Below are 20409 nucleotides of genomic sequence, written 5' to 3'. Positions count from 1 at the left end.
AAAGACAGGGGCTGGAAACCACAGTGCGATCCCATGGCGCACCAGCGGACTGGCAGGGGCGGGGGTCGCAGCACCCGCATCTTGCCCCTGCCGGGCCCAGCCTGCAGTCTTTCTCCCAGCAGCAGCGTCGGCCCGCCGGTTTCCCCGCCTGGGGCCCGCGCACCGCCTGCTCGCCTCCTCCTCCCTCCCCCACGTCCCCCGCCCCTGGCTGTCTGGCAGCGCCGCAGCCGTTGCGGTGGGGGGCGGGGGGCCTTGGCGACCAGGCTTCTTCCTTGTCTCCCTCCTCCTCCCCGCGCCTGGCCGGAGCCACCCCTCCCTCTGCCGCAGCCGCGTACACGTCGTCGGAGATTTCCATCGGGGCTTAGGGGGAGGAGCCAGGATGGGGGGCGCGGGGCGGGGCGAGTGGGAGGAGTGAAAGTTGGAGCCCGACAAAACCCTCCACGCCGCGCTCAGTGCGGCCAGACCGCGCGCAGCGACCTCCGCACAGGTGGTCGCGCCGGTCCCCGCCGCTATGTCGACCAAAGTTCTCCTGATCCTCATGGGCACGCTGGTAATCCTTCCGTGGTGAGTCTCCAGCCCTGGACCCAGGAGTCCCCGCCCAGGCCCCACTCCCTCTCCCCGGGAATGAGGCCGGCTCCTGAGACCCCCGCACCCCGTGTTCCTCGAGCCCCACTCCCCGCCTGCCCCAGGCCCTCGCATCATCTACCCTGGTCCTGCATCCGCTCGACGCACGCGGCCAGCCTTCGCCCCGCTTCCCCTAGGATGGGAGCCCCGGGCCCCTGAAGGGGCGCCCAGGAAGGAAGACGGGACGCCTGTCACCTGGCCGCTCCCTTGCCCCGTCCCTTTACCCCCGGGGACCCCCCTTTCCAAACCACTGCAGCGGCCTGGGACCGATCGCGTCCTCCCCCCACCCCCCACCCGCCCCCCAGCCTTCCCTGGGAAGAGGTGACCGGCCTGGGCAGGTTCGTGTCTCTGGGGACTGGGGGGATTTTGGGAACGTGGCGCCCAGAGAGGTGTGCGGGCAGGGGGAAGAAACTGCGCTTAAAATGTTTGAGTGTTGGCTAGTGTGTTCTCTCGTTCGAAAAAAAAATTTTTTTTTCTCCTTTCTGAGCGCCTAGTGAGTACCAGGCACCGTGCCAGACAACTCTGACTTTATTTGCTTCCCTTCCCGCCGCTCCTTTTGGTGCCAGTCCCAGGCAGGAGCCTTGGTTTAGTCCAAGAGTTCCCATCCCAGCTGTCCACTCCATCCCCCTCTACCGCCGGGTTCCCTCTTCCTCCCTAAAGCCCCCAGACGCCCTGCTGGGTCTTGGCTGACTGGAGCCAGGGGTCAAGAATGGTCATCTCGGAGGTCTGTGGTTTTGGATCCTGCATTTCAACCCCTCCCACTCTTCCAAAGATCAACAGCAGGTTTTCCCTGGAGCAGCCGGCTTCCCTCACACCTTCCTGGGGTCCTGGGACTTTGCAGGGGAAGGTTATCCCCTGCATCTCTGGCTTCTGAGAGTGAAAGAGGATTGCTTCACATTTTTTAGATGGTTTCCCATTCAGCTGCAACTGTCACAAGTTCCTAAGCTTCCTGATCTTTCTAGAAGCCTCCACCACTAGACTTGTCTTGCTTTTTGTTTTGGGGAGAGGTATTGGGGAGATGGCTTCTCTCCCCACCCCAGAATACTTCAGCTCATCAGGGGCAAGGCTGTGTAACTGGTTGCTGGCTCATTGGTGCCCTGGCGAGAAGGGGGGGCTGGCCTCATCAGGGGGCTTGGTAAATATTTCTGAATGCGTGCTAGGAATTTCCAGTCATCCACATCCCTCCAGATGTGAACTGGACTAGTTGGGAGAGATGACGTGGTGACTGGGGCAAAAGAGGGATATAGTCGTGCAGATGGGGGGAGGAGAGCAGAGAGGAAACCAACAAGGAAGAGGGGCTGTTGTGATGAAAACTACCCTTCCAGCCTAGGGGGGAGGACTGCAGTAACTCACTCTGTCAGTTCAGGCACTGTCCACATGGTAACCTGTGATGTCATTAAAGAGCTGGGGAGGTGGCAGTGGGGTGTGCTGGCACGGGCCATCTTGAACCACCTAGCTCGGGTCCAGGCTTAGCTTGAAACCACTTGTATGACACTGGGCACAGCTCCTTCCTCCATCTGGGCCTCAGTTTCTCCATCTGTAAGGTGAAAAAGAGGACTCATATGGGGGAAAAAAAGCAGTCCAGTGGCCCTTCTCATATTCTCTTCCCTTTACCCAGCCAGCTGCCTGAGCATCCTCTGTGGGGGAGGGGTTGCAGAAATTCAGCTCCATCTTGGACAATCGCATCAAGAGGGATGTGATGCCTGAAAAGCCCCATGGGAAGATTCCCACTAGTTTGTGCATGAGTGTTTTTCATGTTTTTATTATTTCTAGCTGTGAAAGTTGGCTTAATGGCGAGCTGAGGAAAGGTGTATACATTGTCAGCAACTTCTTAACCCCAAGATCCCAGGATGACGGGGCTTTTTGATTTGTTTGAAATTTTTTACTGGCAAAATCTATTTGTCAGATGACAGCAGCCTCAAGACCCTCTGATCTCATTTTCATGGCAGACATAGTCTTGGGCCAGAGAGGCTGTGGTGGTCTTTGGGCCTTTGCTTGTTTGTTTGTTTGCCTCTCGAAACTCAGGGGTTCTTCTGGTTGGCTGTGGACATCTGGGAGGGGTCATGGCAGGCTCTGGCTAACAGTCCTGATCATGCCACGCTCCCAGTCAAGTCACACATTTTGCAGTCCCCTAGTTCTCCATCCCCCCGCCCCCCTCTCCCCTGCCCTACGGAGGCTGGCATGATCTATTCAGAGGACAGAGGGAAGAGCCTCAGGGAAAGAGGGCATCTCTGGATATGCTATCAGAAATGGAAATTGCTTTCCCCAAGCCCAGTTCTTGCCTTGCCCACAGTGGGAATTAGCCACCTCAGACATGAGAAATGGCATCAACTTGGCACATCTGGACACCACTTAAGCAATTCTAAGAGTTTGAAATACTCCAAGAGCATGCATTGTGCTGCTCAAGTTGGCCTCCCTTGGTCTGCAGTACAGAGGCCATACCCACATCTCCTGCCCTGTTAACCCCTTCTTTGAAGGAGCAAGTTGTCTAATTGATTTTGTAAACTATAAAATAATTTTGTAAGTGTAACTGAGATATAAGAGTGTAGAAATCAGGAGTGGATTTTCACAAAGGAAACATGCCCATTTAACCAGCACCTAGACCAGGAAACAGAAAGTTGCCTGCCCCCTCCCCCACCTCCACCAGCTTCACCACTCTACCCCCTCCAAGTACAGCCTCTTCCCCAAAGAAAAACACTCTCCTGCCTTCCAACATCACAGATTAATTTCAATGATGGCTTTTGAAAAAGCTTTTAATTATAAATTTTTTCAAAGACATAGAAAAGTACAGGGAACAGTAGAGTGAATCTCCATGTACCCATCACCAGCCTCATTAATTATCCGCTCATAGGCAGTCTTATTTTCTATGTATCCCACCCACTCTCTATTTCCAGCTTAAAATCTTTTAAAGCAAATCTCAGACATCATATCATTTCATATGCAATTATTTTAGTATGTATTTCTAATTGTAAGGACTTCAAAAACAGAATAAAATACCACTATTACACTAAAAATGTTTAGAATGTTTTCACGCTGAAGAAACTAACCAGTCAATATTCAAATCTCCCTTAATGTATCATAATTTTTTTTTGTTGTTGTTGTGTTGTGTTTGGTTTGTTTTGTTTTTTATGGTCTGCCCTTTAAAATCAGGGTTCATATAAGGTCCATATATTTGCAGATTTTATTAGCATTTTAATTTTTCAAAATGCTTTTTTAAAAAATTAGAACATATATGCAGAAAACTGCTCAAACCATAAGTGCACGGCTGACGAGTTGTCCAAAAATGATTCACACTGATATCAAAACACCCACATCAGGGACTGGAATGTGACCAGAACCTCAAGCTGCCTGGTGCCCCCTCCCTCACTGCCTCCCAGCAAAGGAAGCATGACTCTGATTTCTAACACCATATCTCCTGTGTTTTATACATTTGCAAGTGGCTTTTTTAAGTTTTTAAAATTTGTAAGTTTAATTCTTTGTGTAATATTTTGGCTGTGGCACTCAGGCTGGATTCCTGTTGACCATCTATTTCCTAAATGATAGTCTTTGTTTTCTCTCAGTTCTCAGAGCTTCCCCCATCCCTGGCCCCCAGCTCCAGTGTAGTAGAGTATCACTAAAGCAAAGACATGCAGTGTTCTGACCCTCTCTGGGAGAGAGTGCTCGGGCTTTCCTGAGCATTCCTCACAACCCTGGCCCTGTGCCTGCCCATTTGCTCCCAGGTGGCACTGGTCAGGCAGACTGGAGACCAAGACTAGTAACGGCAGCTGATTGGCTAGAGCTTATGCACCCACGTCCTCTTGCTTTTACCTTGAAAAATTATTTTAAAATCTCAAACTTGCTTTTGATATTGATTTTTGTTAAATAAAGAATGACCATTAAAGATGGATAGCATGGGAAGTTCCAATGGAGAGTACAAGTTTTAGAAGAAATTAACAAGAATAATCTGGCTCTTGATTTACTGTTACCAGGTACTCTTCAACTATGCTGTGGGTTGCCGACTTATTCACTCTGTCCCAGGAGGCACCAACTGGGCCCCCTCAGAGTGGAGGACAGAGGCTCACTTGTTTGTTTTTATGTTCTAGCATTGAAGGACCTCAAGTTGAATCAGAGGAGGGATCCTCTGGCAGTGATGATAAGGTCTATGGCCCTAAGCCCCAGCCTCCTGAAAAGGAACTCTCCTCTGAAGAAATAAAGCCCACTGCTGTTGGTACCCATAAGAAACTTGGCAAAATGCCAACAGCCACGGAAATCCTGGATGGCATCTTCCATAACTATGACTACAAACTGCGCCCTGGCATTGGAGGTGAGTAGCAGGACATAAATCTCCCAGGCCCCAGAGGGTAGGAGGGTTGAGGGCCTAAGTGTGGAGAATGGGCCTGGGGTGTAGGTGGTGGTGCCTGCATGGGGGCAGGAACAGCTGTTGCTGATGTATCAAGTAAGAGATGTCAGTGCTGGTCTCAGCAATGCCATTGACTTTGGTCTAGACTTTTCTCTCACCCTCAGTTTTTCCAACTATAAAATGAGATGACGGGACTAGATGATTGACCTTTGAGGTATGTCCAATTCTTAACAGCCTATAAATTGGGCCTTTTCATGAGAGAAGAAAGAAAGAAATGGTATCAGATCTTGAAACCATGTAGTCCAATCCTTACCCCCTTTATTCACCACTGACCACACCCTCCCTTGCCCCACACTTCTGTTTGACACTTACCTCTGCCACTTCTGCTTACTTTACAGAGAGACCCACTGTGGTCACTGTCGAACTGTCTGTCAACACCCTTGGGCCTCTCTCTATCATGGACATGGTGAGTACTGAGGTTTGATTTATAGTATCTTCTAGCCTAGGGAGCTGACCCATGAGGCTTTTGAGTACTTGGTTCTTCTGTGTCTGTAACAAAAGAGGTTTTTTTTTTCTTTTGGAGGGGGGGATTTTAATCCATAAGGACTTGAGAAGGAGACTGAAAGTGGTAAGTCCCTTGCTGCCTGAAGAGGACCTTCGGAATCCTGACTGTATCTTTCAGTATTTCATTCAGAATAAAAATAATAAAGCAACTTTAAACAACACAGTGGAATGGTTCTTTTATTCTGATAATGATTTTTATGGACTTAATCTTGTTGTTACCAACTGTTGCTCTAGGACTACTTCTCTAATTCTTCCCTAGTTTCTTATCTCCTTTTGTACTCCCCAGTTAGCCTCCATGAGCTCCTACTTGATATACACAAAATGCAAGGTTTCTGCCTGCCCCAGGCAACCTACTAACCCAGCCTCCTGCATGACATGCCTCTTGTAGTCCCAGCCCTGCTTAAAGCATGAAATTCAACCCCACACTCTAGCAGCCAAGGCTCTCCATGTCTGCAGCCAACCCAGGGCTCTAGTTTTATTTTTTTTTTTTTCACTCCTTTAGAGATCATGTGCCCTAGTCACACTAGCGTATGGTGTTCCCAGGCTATCTTGTGCTTCTGAACCTTTGTTCAAGTGACTTCCACTTTGGGATGGCATTTTTCCAATTTTTCACCGTATCCTTCAAGATTTAACTCTAATGACATCTCTTTCACGGCATCTTCCCTGACTTCTACAGCTATTAGTTGCTCCCTTTTTTACTCACACCACACTCCTTTCTCTGACTCTCAGACCTTTCTAGCGTATATCACAGTTGTTTACCTGAACTTCTCTACATCATTGTATTGTAATTATGTACTCTGTGTCTGCCTTGCTCTCTCAACTATGGGTTCCTTGATGTCAAGAACCCAGTATATGTTAGCTGAGCAAATGAATTATAAAAGATGTTCTGCAAATGTCACTTTCATCTGTGGAGCCTGATAATGAGGAAGACTGGAGTAACCAACTCCATCACTGCCATAGCCTCAGCCTAGCCCAGGGCAGACAGTTTTAGCATACACCTTGGTACCCAACAAGCACCATGTGACTGGGTGAGCTAAGCGTCTAGGCTCTGAGATAGTACTTGCAGATACACACTCAAAGGTAAGTAAACATTCATGGAAGCTCAAGGTGTTTACATAGGTTAAGTGCAAGAGTGGGGTTCCCCACTGTGATGCTTTGTTTGACTGCCTTATTCTTGGGGCACAATGTACTTATGTATTGGCTATGCAAAAATTAGGACTTCCTTGGTGGCTCAGAAGGTAAAGCGTCTGCCTGCAATACAGGAGACCCAGGTTCAATCCCTGGGTCGGGAAGAACCTCTGGAGAAGGAAATGGCAACCCACTCCAGTACTCTTGCCTGGAGAATCCCATGGATGGAGGAGCGTGGTAGGCTGTAGTCCATGGGGTCTCAAAGAGTCAGACACAACTGAGCGACTTTACTCACTCACTCATGCAAAAATTAACCCCAAAGCATAGTATCTTAAAATGACAAATAATCATTAGGTCACAGCTCGTGTGGGTTAGGAATCCAGGCATGATTTAGCTGGATTCCCTGTTTCAGGGTCTCCCAAGGCTGCAGTTAAGGTGTCAGGTGGGACTGGGGTGTCATCTGAAGACTTGACTAAGGGAGGGTCCACTTGTAAGTTCTCATGTAGTTGTTGGCAGGGCTTAGTTCTCTGGCTACTGTCTCGAGGCTTTCCCCAGTCCTTGCCATGTGGGCCTCCCCACAGGGCAGCTCACGTGTGGCCGGTGGCTTCCCTCAGAGCAAACAAGAACATGAGAAAGAGTGCTCAAGATTGAAGCCACAAATTTGGGGGAAGTAAGAAGGAAGAAGAGAAATGTGAGAGCAGTCAGATCTTTTTTGAGTTTCTGTTGACATTTTAAAGCTTTTTTTCCCTCTTCCCTTGATGTCACATTTATTCTTTGCTGTCATCAATGTGCTTACCACTAAAATGAGTATGAATTTAGCAATTAGTTTGACTAAAATTGTTGATAAACCAAGAAATACTGGGTTTTGAGCCAGAGTTTGATGTCCTCTGGTCCCACCATCATAGCCACCATTTACTCTTAATAAGAAAGGCACCTTTCAGATAATTGGTGGGAGCATGGCAAAAGTGGCCTGAAGAGTAGTAGAAAATCTGTGGCTACCACTTCCTTGTTATGTGTGTAAGATGTAATTTGGGGAAATCTGTTTCTAACATCTGCAAGAGCCTTTGCTGTGTGCATACTCTTGTTGGCAGCACTGATTTCACAGGGAGGACTGCTACCTGACAAGCCTGAGTGAAAAGTGAAAGTGAAGTCACTCAGTCGTGTCCTACTCTTTGGGACCCCATGGACTGTAGCACACCAGGCTCCTCCCTCCATGGGATTCTCCAGGCAAGAGTGCTGGAGTGGGTTGCCATTTCCTTCTCCAGGGGATCTTCCCGACCCAGGGATCGAACCTGGGTCTCCCTCATTCCAGGCAGACGCTTTAACCTCTGAGCCACCAGGGAATGACAAGCCTGAGGGATACAGTTTAATGACCCAGCCCTCACCAAACCTGGCATGTAGCACAGAACTGGTCCAAAGAGGAGCCAATAACTTGATTTTCTTTGGCTGGTAACATCTTGCTTTAGCCTGGGCCAAGTGCCTTTAGAAGATTCCGAACACTCATGTGGTATTAAATTTACCAGAGAAGTCTGGCCATCTGCATAGTTCCCCATAGTTCTTTAAAGCTGTTGTAGGTCCCAGTCCTTGTACATGCCTGTTTTTCTCTGGTGATACTGTAGAGTGTGGTGCTTGGTGAGGAGTCATAAATACCCTTCAGTCATAAATCAGAGCTTGTGGAGAGCACAGGATTTGTCCTCAGGGAGAGAAAACAAGTCCCCTTGTCAGACTGGGGAAAATTGAACCGTTAGTTATCAGTTGGTGTGTCCTGAACTTACAGTTGGAATCCGGTTAAATGGAAATGAAATGCTTATTTGAAACCCGAGAGTGTAGCACAGGAGCAAGTGTGCACCATAGTGGGGAGGCTTCTTCTGGTTACTCAGCAGTTCTGTAGGCCGGTTTGGAGCTGCCAGCCACTCAAGAGAGCAGAGCCACCCTGAAGGCACTCGTGAGGGCTGGTGTGGCTTGGCAGGGCAGGGCTGGGGGCTCTGCATGTGAATGGTAGTCAGGCTTTTTGCTGTGTGATTCTCCGTACTCCTCCAGGGAACATTCTCAGTCTTGGGGAGCTGGCTCCCTGTAATTGGGCAGTGGCTCTCACCACCTTGTGTCCTGAGTAGCAAAGGCAAGCAGAGATGGCCTTGACCGCTGCTCCCCAAACTCGAGGGCTCTACAGGCCTCCTCGTTGTGGGTTTCTGGTTGGTGGTGTTCATTATTTGATGCAGAAAACTCACAGGAAAGGCTTAGGGGTCCTGAAGAGGAAAACTGGATCTTGACCCCCAAAGGGATTCTTGGAACAAGTGGAGTAAGCCCTGGAGGGTAAGGCAGGTGGAGGTGGTCCCAGGGCAGGGCCATGGCAATGGTGCTCTGAGCATCAGAGCCAGTATGTTCCCATTAACTATTTGATTTCGAACAGACTCCTTTCTCTCTGACCTCTAAAGTAAAGGAGATTGAACTAGCCCTAAAGGTTGTACCTTGGCCTTGTTCTGGTACTTGCTGTTCAAGCTACTTGCAGTTCTGTTAGAATCTGTTTTTTTTTTTTTTTCTCCTTTCAATACCAGTGGTGCAGATCTCTAGCTTCTCCTACTTCTTCCTCTTAAACCTTCTTTTTGATATTTAACAATTTATGTGATAGACCATATCTAGAGACCAAATACTTATGGGTTAATTAACATCTGTGCTCCCCAAATAAAAGGTGAAAGGGGCAACTTTATTGTATGCAATCAAAGGTGCATATGTTTGTAAATGTTTAGAATGATTTTGACCTGACATCTTTGATTTGCTATGGAAATGTGGGAGCCCAGATGGTGTTAGCCTGACTGGAGTAGCATCATAGTCCTACAAGGGAGTATTGACGTGATGAGCCCAGCCTTTAAAATTAAGCCACCATTGTCTGTCTGTTTCTGGGTTAAATATGTCTTCCCAGATTGCTGTTCATTTGGGATTTTTTTTTTCTTTCTGGAATACATGGAAATAGAGAATGTCCTTCAGCCAAACCCATGCTGTTTTCCTCTGTGCAAACCTAAGTGGGCTCCTGTCTACTAGATAGGTCCATCACAAGATGGCAAGGGGATGTTCTTTGTCTGCTGCTGCTGCTGCTGCTAAGTCGCTTCAGTCGTGTCCGACTCTGCAAGACCCCATAGACGGCAGCCCACCAGGCTCCCCCATCCCTGGGATTCTCCAGGCAAGAACACTGGAGTGGGTTGCCATTTCCTCCTCCAATGCATGAAAGTGAAAAGTGAAAGTGAAGTTGCTCAGTCGTGTCCGACTCTTAGTGACCCCATGGACTGCAGCCCACCAGGCTTCTCTGTCCATGGGATTTTCCAGGCAAGAGTACTGGAGTGGGGTGCCATTGCTTTCTCCCGTTCTTTGTCTGCACAGCCCCAAATGTGTGCTTTTCTATCCTTGCCACCAGGAATACACCATTGACATCACCTTCTGCCAGACTTGGTATGATGAACGCCTTCGTTTCAATGGCAGCTTTGAGAGCTTTGTTCTGAGTGGCAACTTGGTGAGCCTGCTGTGGGTCCCAGACACCTTTTTTAGGAATTCTAAGAGGACCTATGAGCACTCAATCACCATGCCCAACCAGATGGTCCGCATCCACAAGGATGGCAAGGTGTTGTACACCATCAGGTATGTCAAGCTTCTAGAGTCTTGCCTCCTGCAACTCTTCTTCCCCCTCTGAGAATTTTTGCCAAAGAAACACGGACTGAGGTTTCATCCTGAATGATACTTCTAAGGGCACCCCCCCCCAGCTTTCCCAAACCATGAGCTCAATCCTTTGGTGTATAGACATACATACTAAAGCCTCAGAATAAGAAGATATTGCTTAAGGCCACAGCCTGACTTTGTGGCATAGCTGGGACTGATATCTGGGTGATATGGGGCCGGGGAGGTGGTAAAGAGTGGGAGAGTGTTGGCAGGTCCTTGAAGCTGGGATGGGCAAGAAACACAAGCCCATCTAAGCTAGTCCATACACTTCTCTGATGATGGAGGCCAGAGTAGCCAGATACATCCAAGCTGTTCTTCCACTCTTTTTGTCTCTCCTTTGAGCTCTTAATCTCAAATCCCACCATTGCCACTCATTGGCGGTGGTCCCCAGGCCCAAGCTGGGTGGATACCTAAGTATTCAGGGCCAGCCTAATGAGGCTCCTTTCTCCCTTCCAGGATGACCATTGAGGCTGGATGCTCACTCCACATGCTCAAATTTCCAATGGACTCTCACTCTTGCCCTCTGTCTTTCTCTAGCTGTGAGTACATTCTTAGGTTTCTGGGACCCCAGAGTCATCACACTGGGCCCCTTCTTTTTCTCATCCTTGCCCCTTACATTTTTCTGCCTTTGTTTTTCCCTTAAGATGGTACCAAGATTGCCCAGGGCCTCCCAGTCCATCCTCATCTTTCCTGCTGACAATGCTGTGTTGCTTAACCTGGGCTTCGTGTTGGCTTCCTCCTTCTCCTTTCCACCCCATTTCAAATCAGTCACCTCTAAAGTGTATCTCAAGTATGTCTGCTCTCCATCTTCACTGTCACTACTACCTTGGTTTAGATCTTTGTCATCTTCCACTTGGACTTTGAAACATCTTCACTTTGAAGCTGACCATGTCTAACATTAAATACACGGTCTCCTCCCAACCTCTACCCTCAAAACAAATGCATTGCTTCTGTGTTCCCATATGTCTCATTGAAAGGCACCATCAAACACTCAGTTTTCCAAGCCAAGAACTTTGATGCTTCTTTCTTCTTTACCTCCTACATCTATCCAATCACCACATCCTGTTGATGTTCCCTCCAGAATCTCTATTGATTTTATTTCTCTGCATTCTCTCTGCCACAGCTTTGGCTCCTGCCTTTGTTCATTTTACTGTGCCTGAGTTACTGCACTGGGCTCCCATAACTGATCTCCCTGTCAACAGGCCATCCTCATATAAGAGCTAGAGTGACCTATCTAGACTAGGTTACTCCTTAGTTTCAAATTCTTCCTGAACTCTCAAATCAATTCCAAATTGCTTAAAGTAGCACTCAAGGCCCTTCATGAACTGGCCCCTGCTATCCACTCCTACATACCTCATCCATCTTCTGTGAGCCGGCCATCCTGAACTTTTAATGTTTCCATAATACATCTGGCATTTTCACCTTTCTGTGCATAGAACACACTCCTCACCCTTTCAGCCTCATCCGTACAGAGAATATTTATACTGGATTTTAAGACTTACTGAGCATGTCACCCACTCTATAGAATAGTCTTTTCTGGGTGTGTCCCCAACTGATCTTTCCCTCCTTTGTTTCCCCACTGTCCCACGGGCAGAGGTTTCTCAGAGGAATTCCAACAATTACAGATGTGTACTCACTGTCTTATTCAATAAAATGTGAATGCTTGAAGGCAGGGCTCCTGCCTTGCTCACCTCTGTGTGTCTAGCACAGAGCATGGTACTGAGGAATGCTCAGTAAATGCACTTACTGGATGGACTTCAACAATGAGGTAAGAGAGGTAAGGCCCCACAGCTGGTGCAGCCAGAGTCAGGACTCCAGGGCATTGCTCAGACACCATGACATTGGAGGCCTCAGCTCAGCTTCCCAGTCTCACATGACTCGTCTTCCCACATTGCCTTACAGTTTCCTATCCTGAGAATGACCTAATCTACAAGTGGGAAAATTTCATGCTTAAAATCAATGAGAGTAATTCCTGGAAGCTCTTCCAGTTTGACTTTACGGGAGTGAGCAACACGACTGAAACTGTCACAACCCTGGCTGGTAAGTGCACCTTTGAGCCAGGGCTAGCCAGAGGCCCAGGAGGGTGGTAAGGATGGCTGAAGGTAGCCATCCATTCGTCCAAATGCTATGTACTCATTCCATGACAATATTGTAGACCATGGCTCCTGTCTTATAAATGCTAAGCACTTACAACTGTTTGCAGAGGAAACTGAGACTTTGTAACTATATCTCAGTCTCATCTGCAAAGAAGTAAGTGCTTTGCCAAGCCCCGGAGAGGGTAGGTGAGTAGATAAAGTTTTGTTGCTGTCAGAATTTGCAACTAGCCTTGTCATGCAGACCTTTTGGTTTCCAGAGCTTTGTTACAACTGACCTACTTGGACACTTGGGGAAATGGAGGTCATGTGAGTTTTCCATACTCAGAACAATCCAAGTGGTTCCAGTTGAGTGGGATGCAGTCTGTCCTGATGGGAGGTTGGAGGCTGGAGTTCTGTCATCAGCTATGTGAGGGCTGGGATAATCTGGAAGAGGTTTCAGCAGCTACAATACCTGCTGTATCAACATTTATTTTAAAGGAGCAGCCCTGACACGCACAGATTCCTGTCAAAGGCTTCGTGGTGGATTCAACTTGGATGGTGATCATTGGTTTTCTGACCTTGTCCCTCACAAGGACTAAAGGGGAGGGTCCTGGGTCTATTATACTTTAGCTCCCAATTAGGTGTGAGTGTCTTTGCTTGTGTTCCTAGGTGATCTGAATGAGGAGGAGCCAAGGGGCCTCCCTGGGGCTGCTCTGGGAGCAGCCTTTTCACACACACTGACCAGTCAGGGCAGTGGCGGCTCTGCCCTCACCGTTTCCAGCCTGCGGATGGAACCAGTCACCCAGCCAGCCATTTGCCATGGAAGATGTCTTGCTTGGCTTCCATGTGGCTAGGCAGAAAATCTGCTTTTGCTTTACTCGTTGAGTTGGTCCCTGGGTGAGGAATAGCCCATGCTCATCTCGCTAGAGCTTTGCTTGCACAGTACTAGGCAGGGGTAGAACGCTGCTTTACAAGTGCTTTCCTTTTTCTTGGGGGCTCTGGGTAAGCTATTTTACTCCCTTTGACTTGGGACCCTTGCTCTTCTGCCGGCTGACCATTGGCATGCCTCTTACCTTTCTGCACCTTGGTTTCCCCAGACAGGTGGGGACCCATCATCAAAAGCGGCAGGAGACAAGGCCCATGGGCTTTCAAGTCACTAGTGGTTCCGTTTAGTAGATGGTTGTACATTGTTTCAAAATGGTACCCTAGTGACTACAAAGCCCCAGTGGCAGCATCATCACCAATGACAATAGGTAAGCACCCTGCCCTCCTTGGAAGAGAGGAGAGTTCTTGAGAGAAAGGAGAAGGCCTCCTTTATCTTCTGCAAGAGATGAGCTGATCTTGAATCATAGTTTCTTCAGTATCATAATTATCTTTGGAACTTTCAGATAAACATAGTTATCTTTCAGTCGGTCCCTGGGCAGTTCTCTCTGTCTGGAATAGACTTAGGTCCTAAGCCCCTAAGGGTTCAGAATGCAGTGCTAGCTTGGTACCCTGGCCACCTTGGGCCTTCAACCAGAGAACCTCTGCTTCAGGAGCCTTACCCCCAGTGAGTGAGGCATCTTTCACTGCTGGCTGTTGAGCCTTTGATACAGAATTCACCCATGATTAGGATTTTGCTTTCTTGCAAGGGAGTTTCTTCCTTCGCGAGACAACTCTGTTCATCAGAAAAACCTCTGTATTCATCTGAAATTGAAATCTCTGGAACTTTCACCCGTTAGACTTAGCTCTTTTTCCTTAGAACTACTGAGCTTCCAGTAAGTCTAGTCAGTCTTCCACAGGGTCAAGATCAAAGAGCCAGTATTATAGTTCCAACCCTGGATCATATTCTTTTATAGACTATACAGCTGTAGTTCTTTTCCCTCCCCTTTGTTCTTCAAAGCTTTGGCTCCACTCATCCTTCTAGTCTCAGTCCCCTGGACACGGTCTTTTTCATTGTGTTCCTCTGACAGTGCAGTGACCAACTGTGCTCTGGCTGAGGCAGATAAGAGCAGAAAGCATCTTTAGCTTTTCTCCCCCTCTGGCTCCTCAGCCCCAGATATCTTTTTTCCCTTACCCATGCTCCTCCATTCCTCAGAAATAAGAAAGTGTGTGTTAGTACCTTCACTTGGCCTTAAAGGATAAGTTCCCATCTGTTGAAAAGTAGAGAAGGTTCTTCTTATTGGTGAAATAGACAAAATAAAAATAGAAAAAGCCAATAGGATAATCAATCTTATTGCAACAAGAATATATAAACTCAGCAAAGTTTTGTGCAGAGTGGCTATAGCTGAGTAGGGCCATTTTAATTGCAGTTGAGACCCCAGGAGAAGGAGCTAGAATCTCAATAAATAACATTCTGGCTAGTAGGCAAGGATGAGTGGTCCCTGCAGCAGCCCCGGAGGAGGACTTCTATCCGCAAAGCTACTATTCTGGACACAGGTATTCAACTGGCCCCAGGCAACTCCCTGGCCTTTTCCAGAAGATTCTGAGAAGTCTTGCCCCTTGAGTGTCAGTGCTGCCAAGGTGAGTAGGAAAGGCTGGTCTTCCCATTCAGTCCCAACATACCCAGACTTGCTGGGCAGGTGATCTATTTTCTAAAATAGGAAGACACATGGACAGGTTAGTGTTCTGGTCTGTTGTACAGAACTGTTGCTGGGCAGCACCAAGAGTTGCTGTGCATCTGCTGGGTTCTAGGCTGTGCTGGGCTGGGCTGGGCAAGAATGTAGCAATGGGGCTCAGATGAGACCTGCCCTGAAGGGGTTTAAAAACCCACCTAATAAGGCCAGCGAATTCTACAGCATCACTGAGGTGGAGAGTTGGAGCTTAGTTTCACTGAGGAGCCAGAATTTGAACTATTGTAAACCCAACATGATGTTGAGAGTAAAAAGAGATATTCTGGCCTCAGAAAGGCCTCCAGAATCCCCAGGGGTCATGACAAGCATGCAGAGTGTTTGGGCATGTCAGAGTATAAGGCAGCATGAAGGGTCCAACAGAAGATGCCAAGTGGAGATAGAGGCTGTCCTCAGGTCCTGCACAAGCCATCACTGCCTAGGCTGAGAGCCAACATCAAGGACACGATACCCAATGAATGCGAAAACCTCAGTCAGCCTTGTGGATGTATGTTCTGCAGACCTGACATCTAGAGGACTGACTGAAATTTTCACTTTCAGCTAATTCTTCTATTTTCTTGAAACACTCATTTTGGGCTAAGGTAATAGACTAAGAACAGGAGTCCAGGGTTTGGATATTGGTATAAATATCCACACGCTATCTCAAGGAAGCTGAGTACATAGGGTTAGTTTAGAGTAAGGTGTGGACGTGAAGGCCTCAGTCAGCCACCTGGACATTAGCCATATGGTTCTGATATCTAGAGGGCTAACTGATTTTATTGCTTTCACTTGACTATTCTGCTCCCTATCCTAAAAAGATGGATACGGGGTGTGTGACAGTGAATTGAGAGAGAACTAATGAAGGTTCTAGCCCTAGCTTGACTCTTAACTGACCATGGACCTGGCAGTGAGTCTCCTCTTGGGCTTCCTCTATGTCTCTGTGTGTGGCATTGCCTTAATGTGCCTCTGTCCAAGGACCGTGGTGGGCATCCCATGAGCCCCTATTGGGCCCTTAGTATGCATGTCTTTCTGCATGTAGGACACCCTCGTGGCAGTGCTGTAGTGAGGAAGTATTTTTTAAATATCTTCCAGGTGATTTCATAGTCATGACACTTTACTTCAACGTGAGCAGGCGGTTTGGCTTTGTGGCCTTTCATAACTATGTTCCTTCCTCTGTGACCACAATGGTCTCCTGGATTTCCTTTTGGATCAAGAAAGAGTCTGCTCCAGCCAGGACTTCTCTAGGTAAGTGGGTGAGGTAGGCATCTCCTTGGGCACAGAATTGCCTTCTCCGGGGGCCTTTCCAAAGTGTAATATATAAGCTAGTGGTGCCGTCCACCTCCACTCGTCTCCTTTCACAGGGATCACCTCTGTACTCACCATGACCACTTTGGGCACCTTCTCGCGGAAGAATTTCCCACGTGTGTCCTATATCACAGCCTTGGATTTCTACATCGCCATCTGCTTCGTCTTCTGCTTCTGTGCTCTGATGGAGTTTGCTGTGCTCAACTTCCTGACCTACAACCGGACGGCGCCTCGTGGTTCTCCCATACTTCGCCATGTATGAGCTGGTATGGGAGTGGTGGCAAGGCTTTGGAGGATGGAGGCATGCAAGTAGGGCACTGGTACTCATGACACGTGGGTGGCCAGCTCACCAAGTAATGAGGGGTAACCTGGGGCTCTGGGGGGCATTGGGTAAATTTTCTGGTGTGATGGTGGAAATTCTGGAGTGGGGGGTGCAGGAAAAGAAACAGGGTGCCAAGCACTGAATCCTCAGGAATCCTTGAGACAGCACCTAGGCTTTGTTCATCTTCCCTTGACTCGTTCTGACTTCTTTGCTCATTCCTTTCAGCCTCGTGCCACGATCCGTGTCCGCATCCCTGTCGTTGAGCATCCGGAAGCTTTTGTGTGCGACATTGAGGACTCTGAGGAGGAGGAGTTGGGGGAGAGTGAGGAAGATGAAGGCCCATCCTGCCCAGCCCGGCAGGCCACCAGGCCAAGCCGCCTCCAGCGCTCTGCTGGCTGCAGCAGGTGGTGCGATAAGTACTGCTGCATGGTCCCCACTTGTGACGCCAGCAGCTGGCAGCAGGGCCGCCTCTTCATCCATGTCTACCGCTTGGATAACTACTCGCGAGTGATTTTCCCGGTCACCTTCTTCTTCTTCAATGTGATCTATTGGCTTGTTTGCCTTAACCTGTAGGTGCCAGCTGGTACCCTGTGGGGCAGCCTCCCCAGTTCCCCAGGAGGTCCCACAGCCTTTGCTAAGGGAGTTGGAGGAAAGCAGCAACCAGAGAATGTCTTTCCTTCCCCTTCCCCAGCCAGCAGCTGGCAGGGCATCGCTCCTTGCCAGTCGCACCCCTCCTGGCCCATTGACCAAATCTCCTTAGCGGTCCATCTCAAGTAGAACGGCCCCATCTCTGTTCTTCCTGGGGCATGTATGACGCTCAGGCTTTGAAACATAGACTCAGCAACCAGCTCCCTAAGATGGTGTCCATATGTGAGCGGATTAGCCATCTCCCCAAAGGGCTAACACCCACTGCCTTTTCCCAGAAACCCAGCACTGCCTTTGTGGTGCTCTGGGCCCAGTTCTGGCCTCAGCCTCAAAGTGCATATACCAGCTGCTTGCCTGATCCTGGCACCTCCTAACGATGTTGGGCAGCAGTGTAACAGGGGGAGGGGATCTCCATCCTAGGTCCAATGATTATATTCTTGACTCTTGTCTCCCTGCCCTCCCTTCCCCTGCAGATAGATGGGCACTGGCATGATTCCTTTAGGAGGAGGGGAGCCAGCAAGTGAGGACAGTACCCCTCCCTCTGCTGCTGTGATACCTCCCTCTCTCCTCCCTGCGGGCCTTCATTACTCATCTGCACCACCAGTTCAATGCCTTGCATCCAGTGGGTGTCTATTTTCGTGTGTGATGATAGTAATGACCCCCTGCTTTGTATGCCCCTTTCGTCCTCCCACTTGACCCCTGTGACTTTTCTGTGACTTCCCCAGTGACTTTCCCAGCCCCAACCCAGGTGCTAGGCCATGGTGACTTCCTGGGGCCAAGAAACTAAGGGAATTCTGCTCTCTGCAGCAGACATTACCCGCATTGATTGGTGCCCAGCTGAGGCACAGCATAGGAGTTCTGCCACTTCCTTGGCCCGTGGACCTGTGAGCTGGTCCACTCCTATTTCTGGGGCACTCTGACAATCACAATCAATCAATTGAATTCCCTTAAATTTGTACAGCACTTTACCTTTTGCAAAAGCACTTTTGACAAATTATTTCTATTTTGAGCCTCATAGCCCAGTGATATATTCAGGGCAGGATTCTTATCCCCATTTTGCAGATGAGAACCCTGAGGCACAGATTTCTATGGGACTGTGGATCTCACTGGAAACTACCCAGGAGCCCACTGTCACGTGACAGGGCTAGGCAGCTCTTTCCACCATGATTTGATTCTATAGCCTCTGCTGACACCCCAGTGGCAGGGCCCAGAGTGGCAGCCTCTTTTCAGCATTGGCCTGCTCAATTCCTGGGCCCCAGGTGCTCAGACTGCCCCAAAGATCTAATCTCTCCTGGCTCTAGTAACCCAGTGAGGTGAATTTGGACACGCCCCAATGCTTGTATATGCTGAATGAAATCTGTGTCTGTATTTTATTGTGGGGGGGGTGGGTAGGGTAGGGCTCCATCTGCTTTTTGTCACCATCAACTGTAAAGGGGGAATATATCAATAAATATATCAGCAAAGCATAAAATTGTCATGGCTGGTTTCTTGGGTGTTCAAGTTTGTTCTCTGCTGAGGTTTTATTTTTTTTAATTTTACTTATTTTTGGCATCACTGGGTCTTTGTTGTTGTGCATGGGCTTTCTCTGGTTGTGGAAAGCAGGGGCTACTTTCTTGTTGGGATGTGAAGGCTTCTCATTGAGGTAGCTTCTCTTGCTGTGCAGCTGTGGAGCACGGGCTCTAGGGGGTGGGTTTCAGTAGTTACAGCTCACCGGCCCTAGAGTATGGGCTCAGTAGTTGTGGTGCACAGGCTTAGTTGCCCCGTGGCATGTGGAATCTTCCTGGGCCAGGGATCAAACTTGCGTCCCCTGAATTGGCAGGTGGATTTTTAACCACTGGACCACCAGGGAAGCCTTCTGCTGAGGTTTTAAATCTTAACGCAGTGACTCAAATCTTTGTTATATTCCCCCATCCATGACTCCTAGACCTACCATGCACTTGCCATGTACTTTTCTCTCAGTGGAGAACTTAAGGGAAGATACTGACCAAGTGGGCGCCCCCTGTTTACTGATTCCCTTACTTACTCCTATACCTCTTCTCCCCTCCATGTTTCTTTTGCTTTGCCCATCATTCTAGCTTCATCTAGTTAGCTTTCTAAAGATCATCAGACTCAGAACACTCCCTATTTAAAGATGGGGATGCTGAGGCAACTATCACACAACCAGTCAATAGTGGAGTGAGACAAAGTCAATTCCCTGTCTTGGCTTACAACAAGCCTGGAGATCTTGGTTGATTACCCTTCAAATGAACTTTCTAAAAAGGTATTGGGAAGCGTTGGCCCTGGCATCCTTTGACACATCCAGCTCTAAGGAAAGTCAGAAACAATAATAAGAACAAAGCAGGAGACAAAATGTTATCTGAACAGCCAACAGTTTTGCCATAAAGTTCTTGAAATGATTTCCCTGTAAGAAATCATTACATTACAGTAAATGCCTTTACTGTATATTTTCTGATGTCCTAACCCATGACACATTACAATTAATAATAACAAGTAACAAGGAAAATAGTTGCTCACTTTTAGTTATATTAGATGCAGAGATGGGGGAGAGAAAGCCTGGCTCCTGAGCAATGAGGACATGCAAATTTGTGAGCACTCATATTTAAATGCATTTTGAAACAGATAGTGCAAACCTGATTTCTTCAACACATTACAGTAACACTAAAAACAAAATTCCTACCATTAGTAAATTTTAAGATGCTCATGTAAACAGTTCTTTTAAAATGAATAAATTAAAACCATAATTGGGTGCATAATATCAAAAAATCAAATTAATGAAGAAAAAACTCCATATGTTTAAAAACACATGAGATGCAGCCAGCACCACATTCAGAGAAAAATCCATGATTTAAGCATTTCAATTACTGAGCACAATGGAAGATAAATAAGTTAAGCATGGAAACCTAGAAACTGGAAAAAGGATAAAAGCACATTATATCTTAGAAAAGTTTGAGGGGAAGAGGGAGTTAAAAATTAATTAGTGTCAGGAGAACTAGCTACTCATTTAAAAGTAAATAAAACTGGGTCTCTGTTGCTTTCTTTACATCAACATCACAGATGAATCAAACATTTTAAAAGTTTTTAAGAAAGTCCTAAGATAATATGGGTGAATAT

The 20409-nt window shown here is 47.9% G+C and overlaps 1 protein-coding gene across 1 annotated transcript; it reads left to right on the top strand.

Annotated features, from left to right (window-relative positions):
* The first annotated feature begins 429 nt into the window (after positions 1-429).
* GABRE (gamma-aminobutyric acid type A receptor subunit epsilon) lies at positions 430-18676 on the top strand. Its single transcript, XM_005888790.3, has 9 exons — positions 430-564; positions 4707-4927; positions 5362-5429; positions 10065-10285; positions 10820-10902; positions 12266-12403; positions 16119-16271; positions 16388-16587; positions 16879-18676. The coding sequence occupies exons 1-9, from the start codon at positions 512-514 to the stop codon at positions 17224-17226; spliced, it is 1485 nt and encodes a 494-aa protein (XP_005888852.2). The 5' UTR covers positions 430-511; the 3' UTR covers positions 17227-18676.
* Positions 18677-20409: the final 1733 nt, after the last annotated feature.

This window comes from Bos mutus, chromosome X, assembly GCF_027580195.1.
Source record: "Bos mutus isolate GX-2022 chromosome X, NWIPB_WYAK_1.1, whole genome shotgun sequence".
Classification (NCBI taxonomy): Eukaryota; Metazoa; Chordata; class Mammalia; order Artiodactyla; family Bovidae; genus Bos; species Bos mutus.
This window is presented reverse-complemented; position numbering and strand designations above follow the sequence as displayed.

Bases quoted from the DNA above. Each gene is read 5' to 3' on its own strand.
- GABRE (XM_005888790.3), top strand. From the start codon at position 512: ATGTCGACCAAAGTTCTCCTGATCCTCATGGGCACGCTGGTAATCCTT. The intron at 565-4,706 runs GTGAGTCTCCAG...TTTATGTTCTAG, and splicing joins ACGCTGGTAATCCTTCCGTG to CATTGAAGGACCTCAAGTTG. The intron at 16,588-16,878 runs GTATGAGCTGGT...CATTCCTTTCAG, and splicing joins GTTCTCCCATACTTCGCCAT to CCTCGTGCCACGATCCGTGT.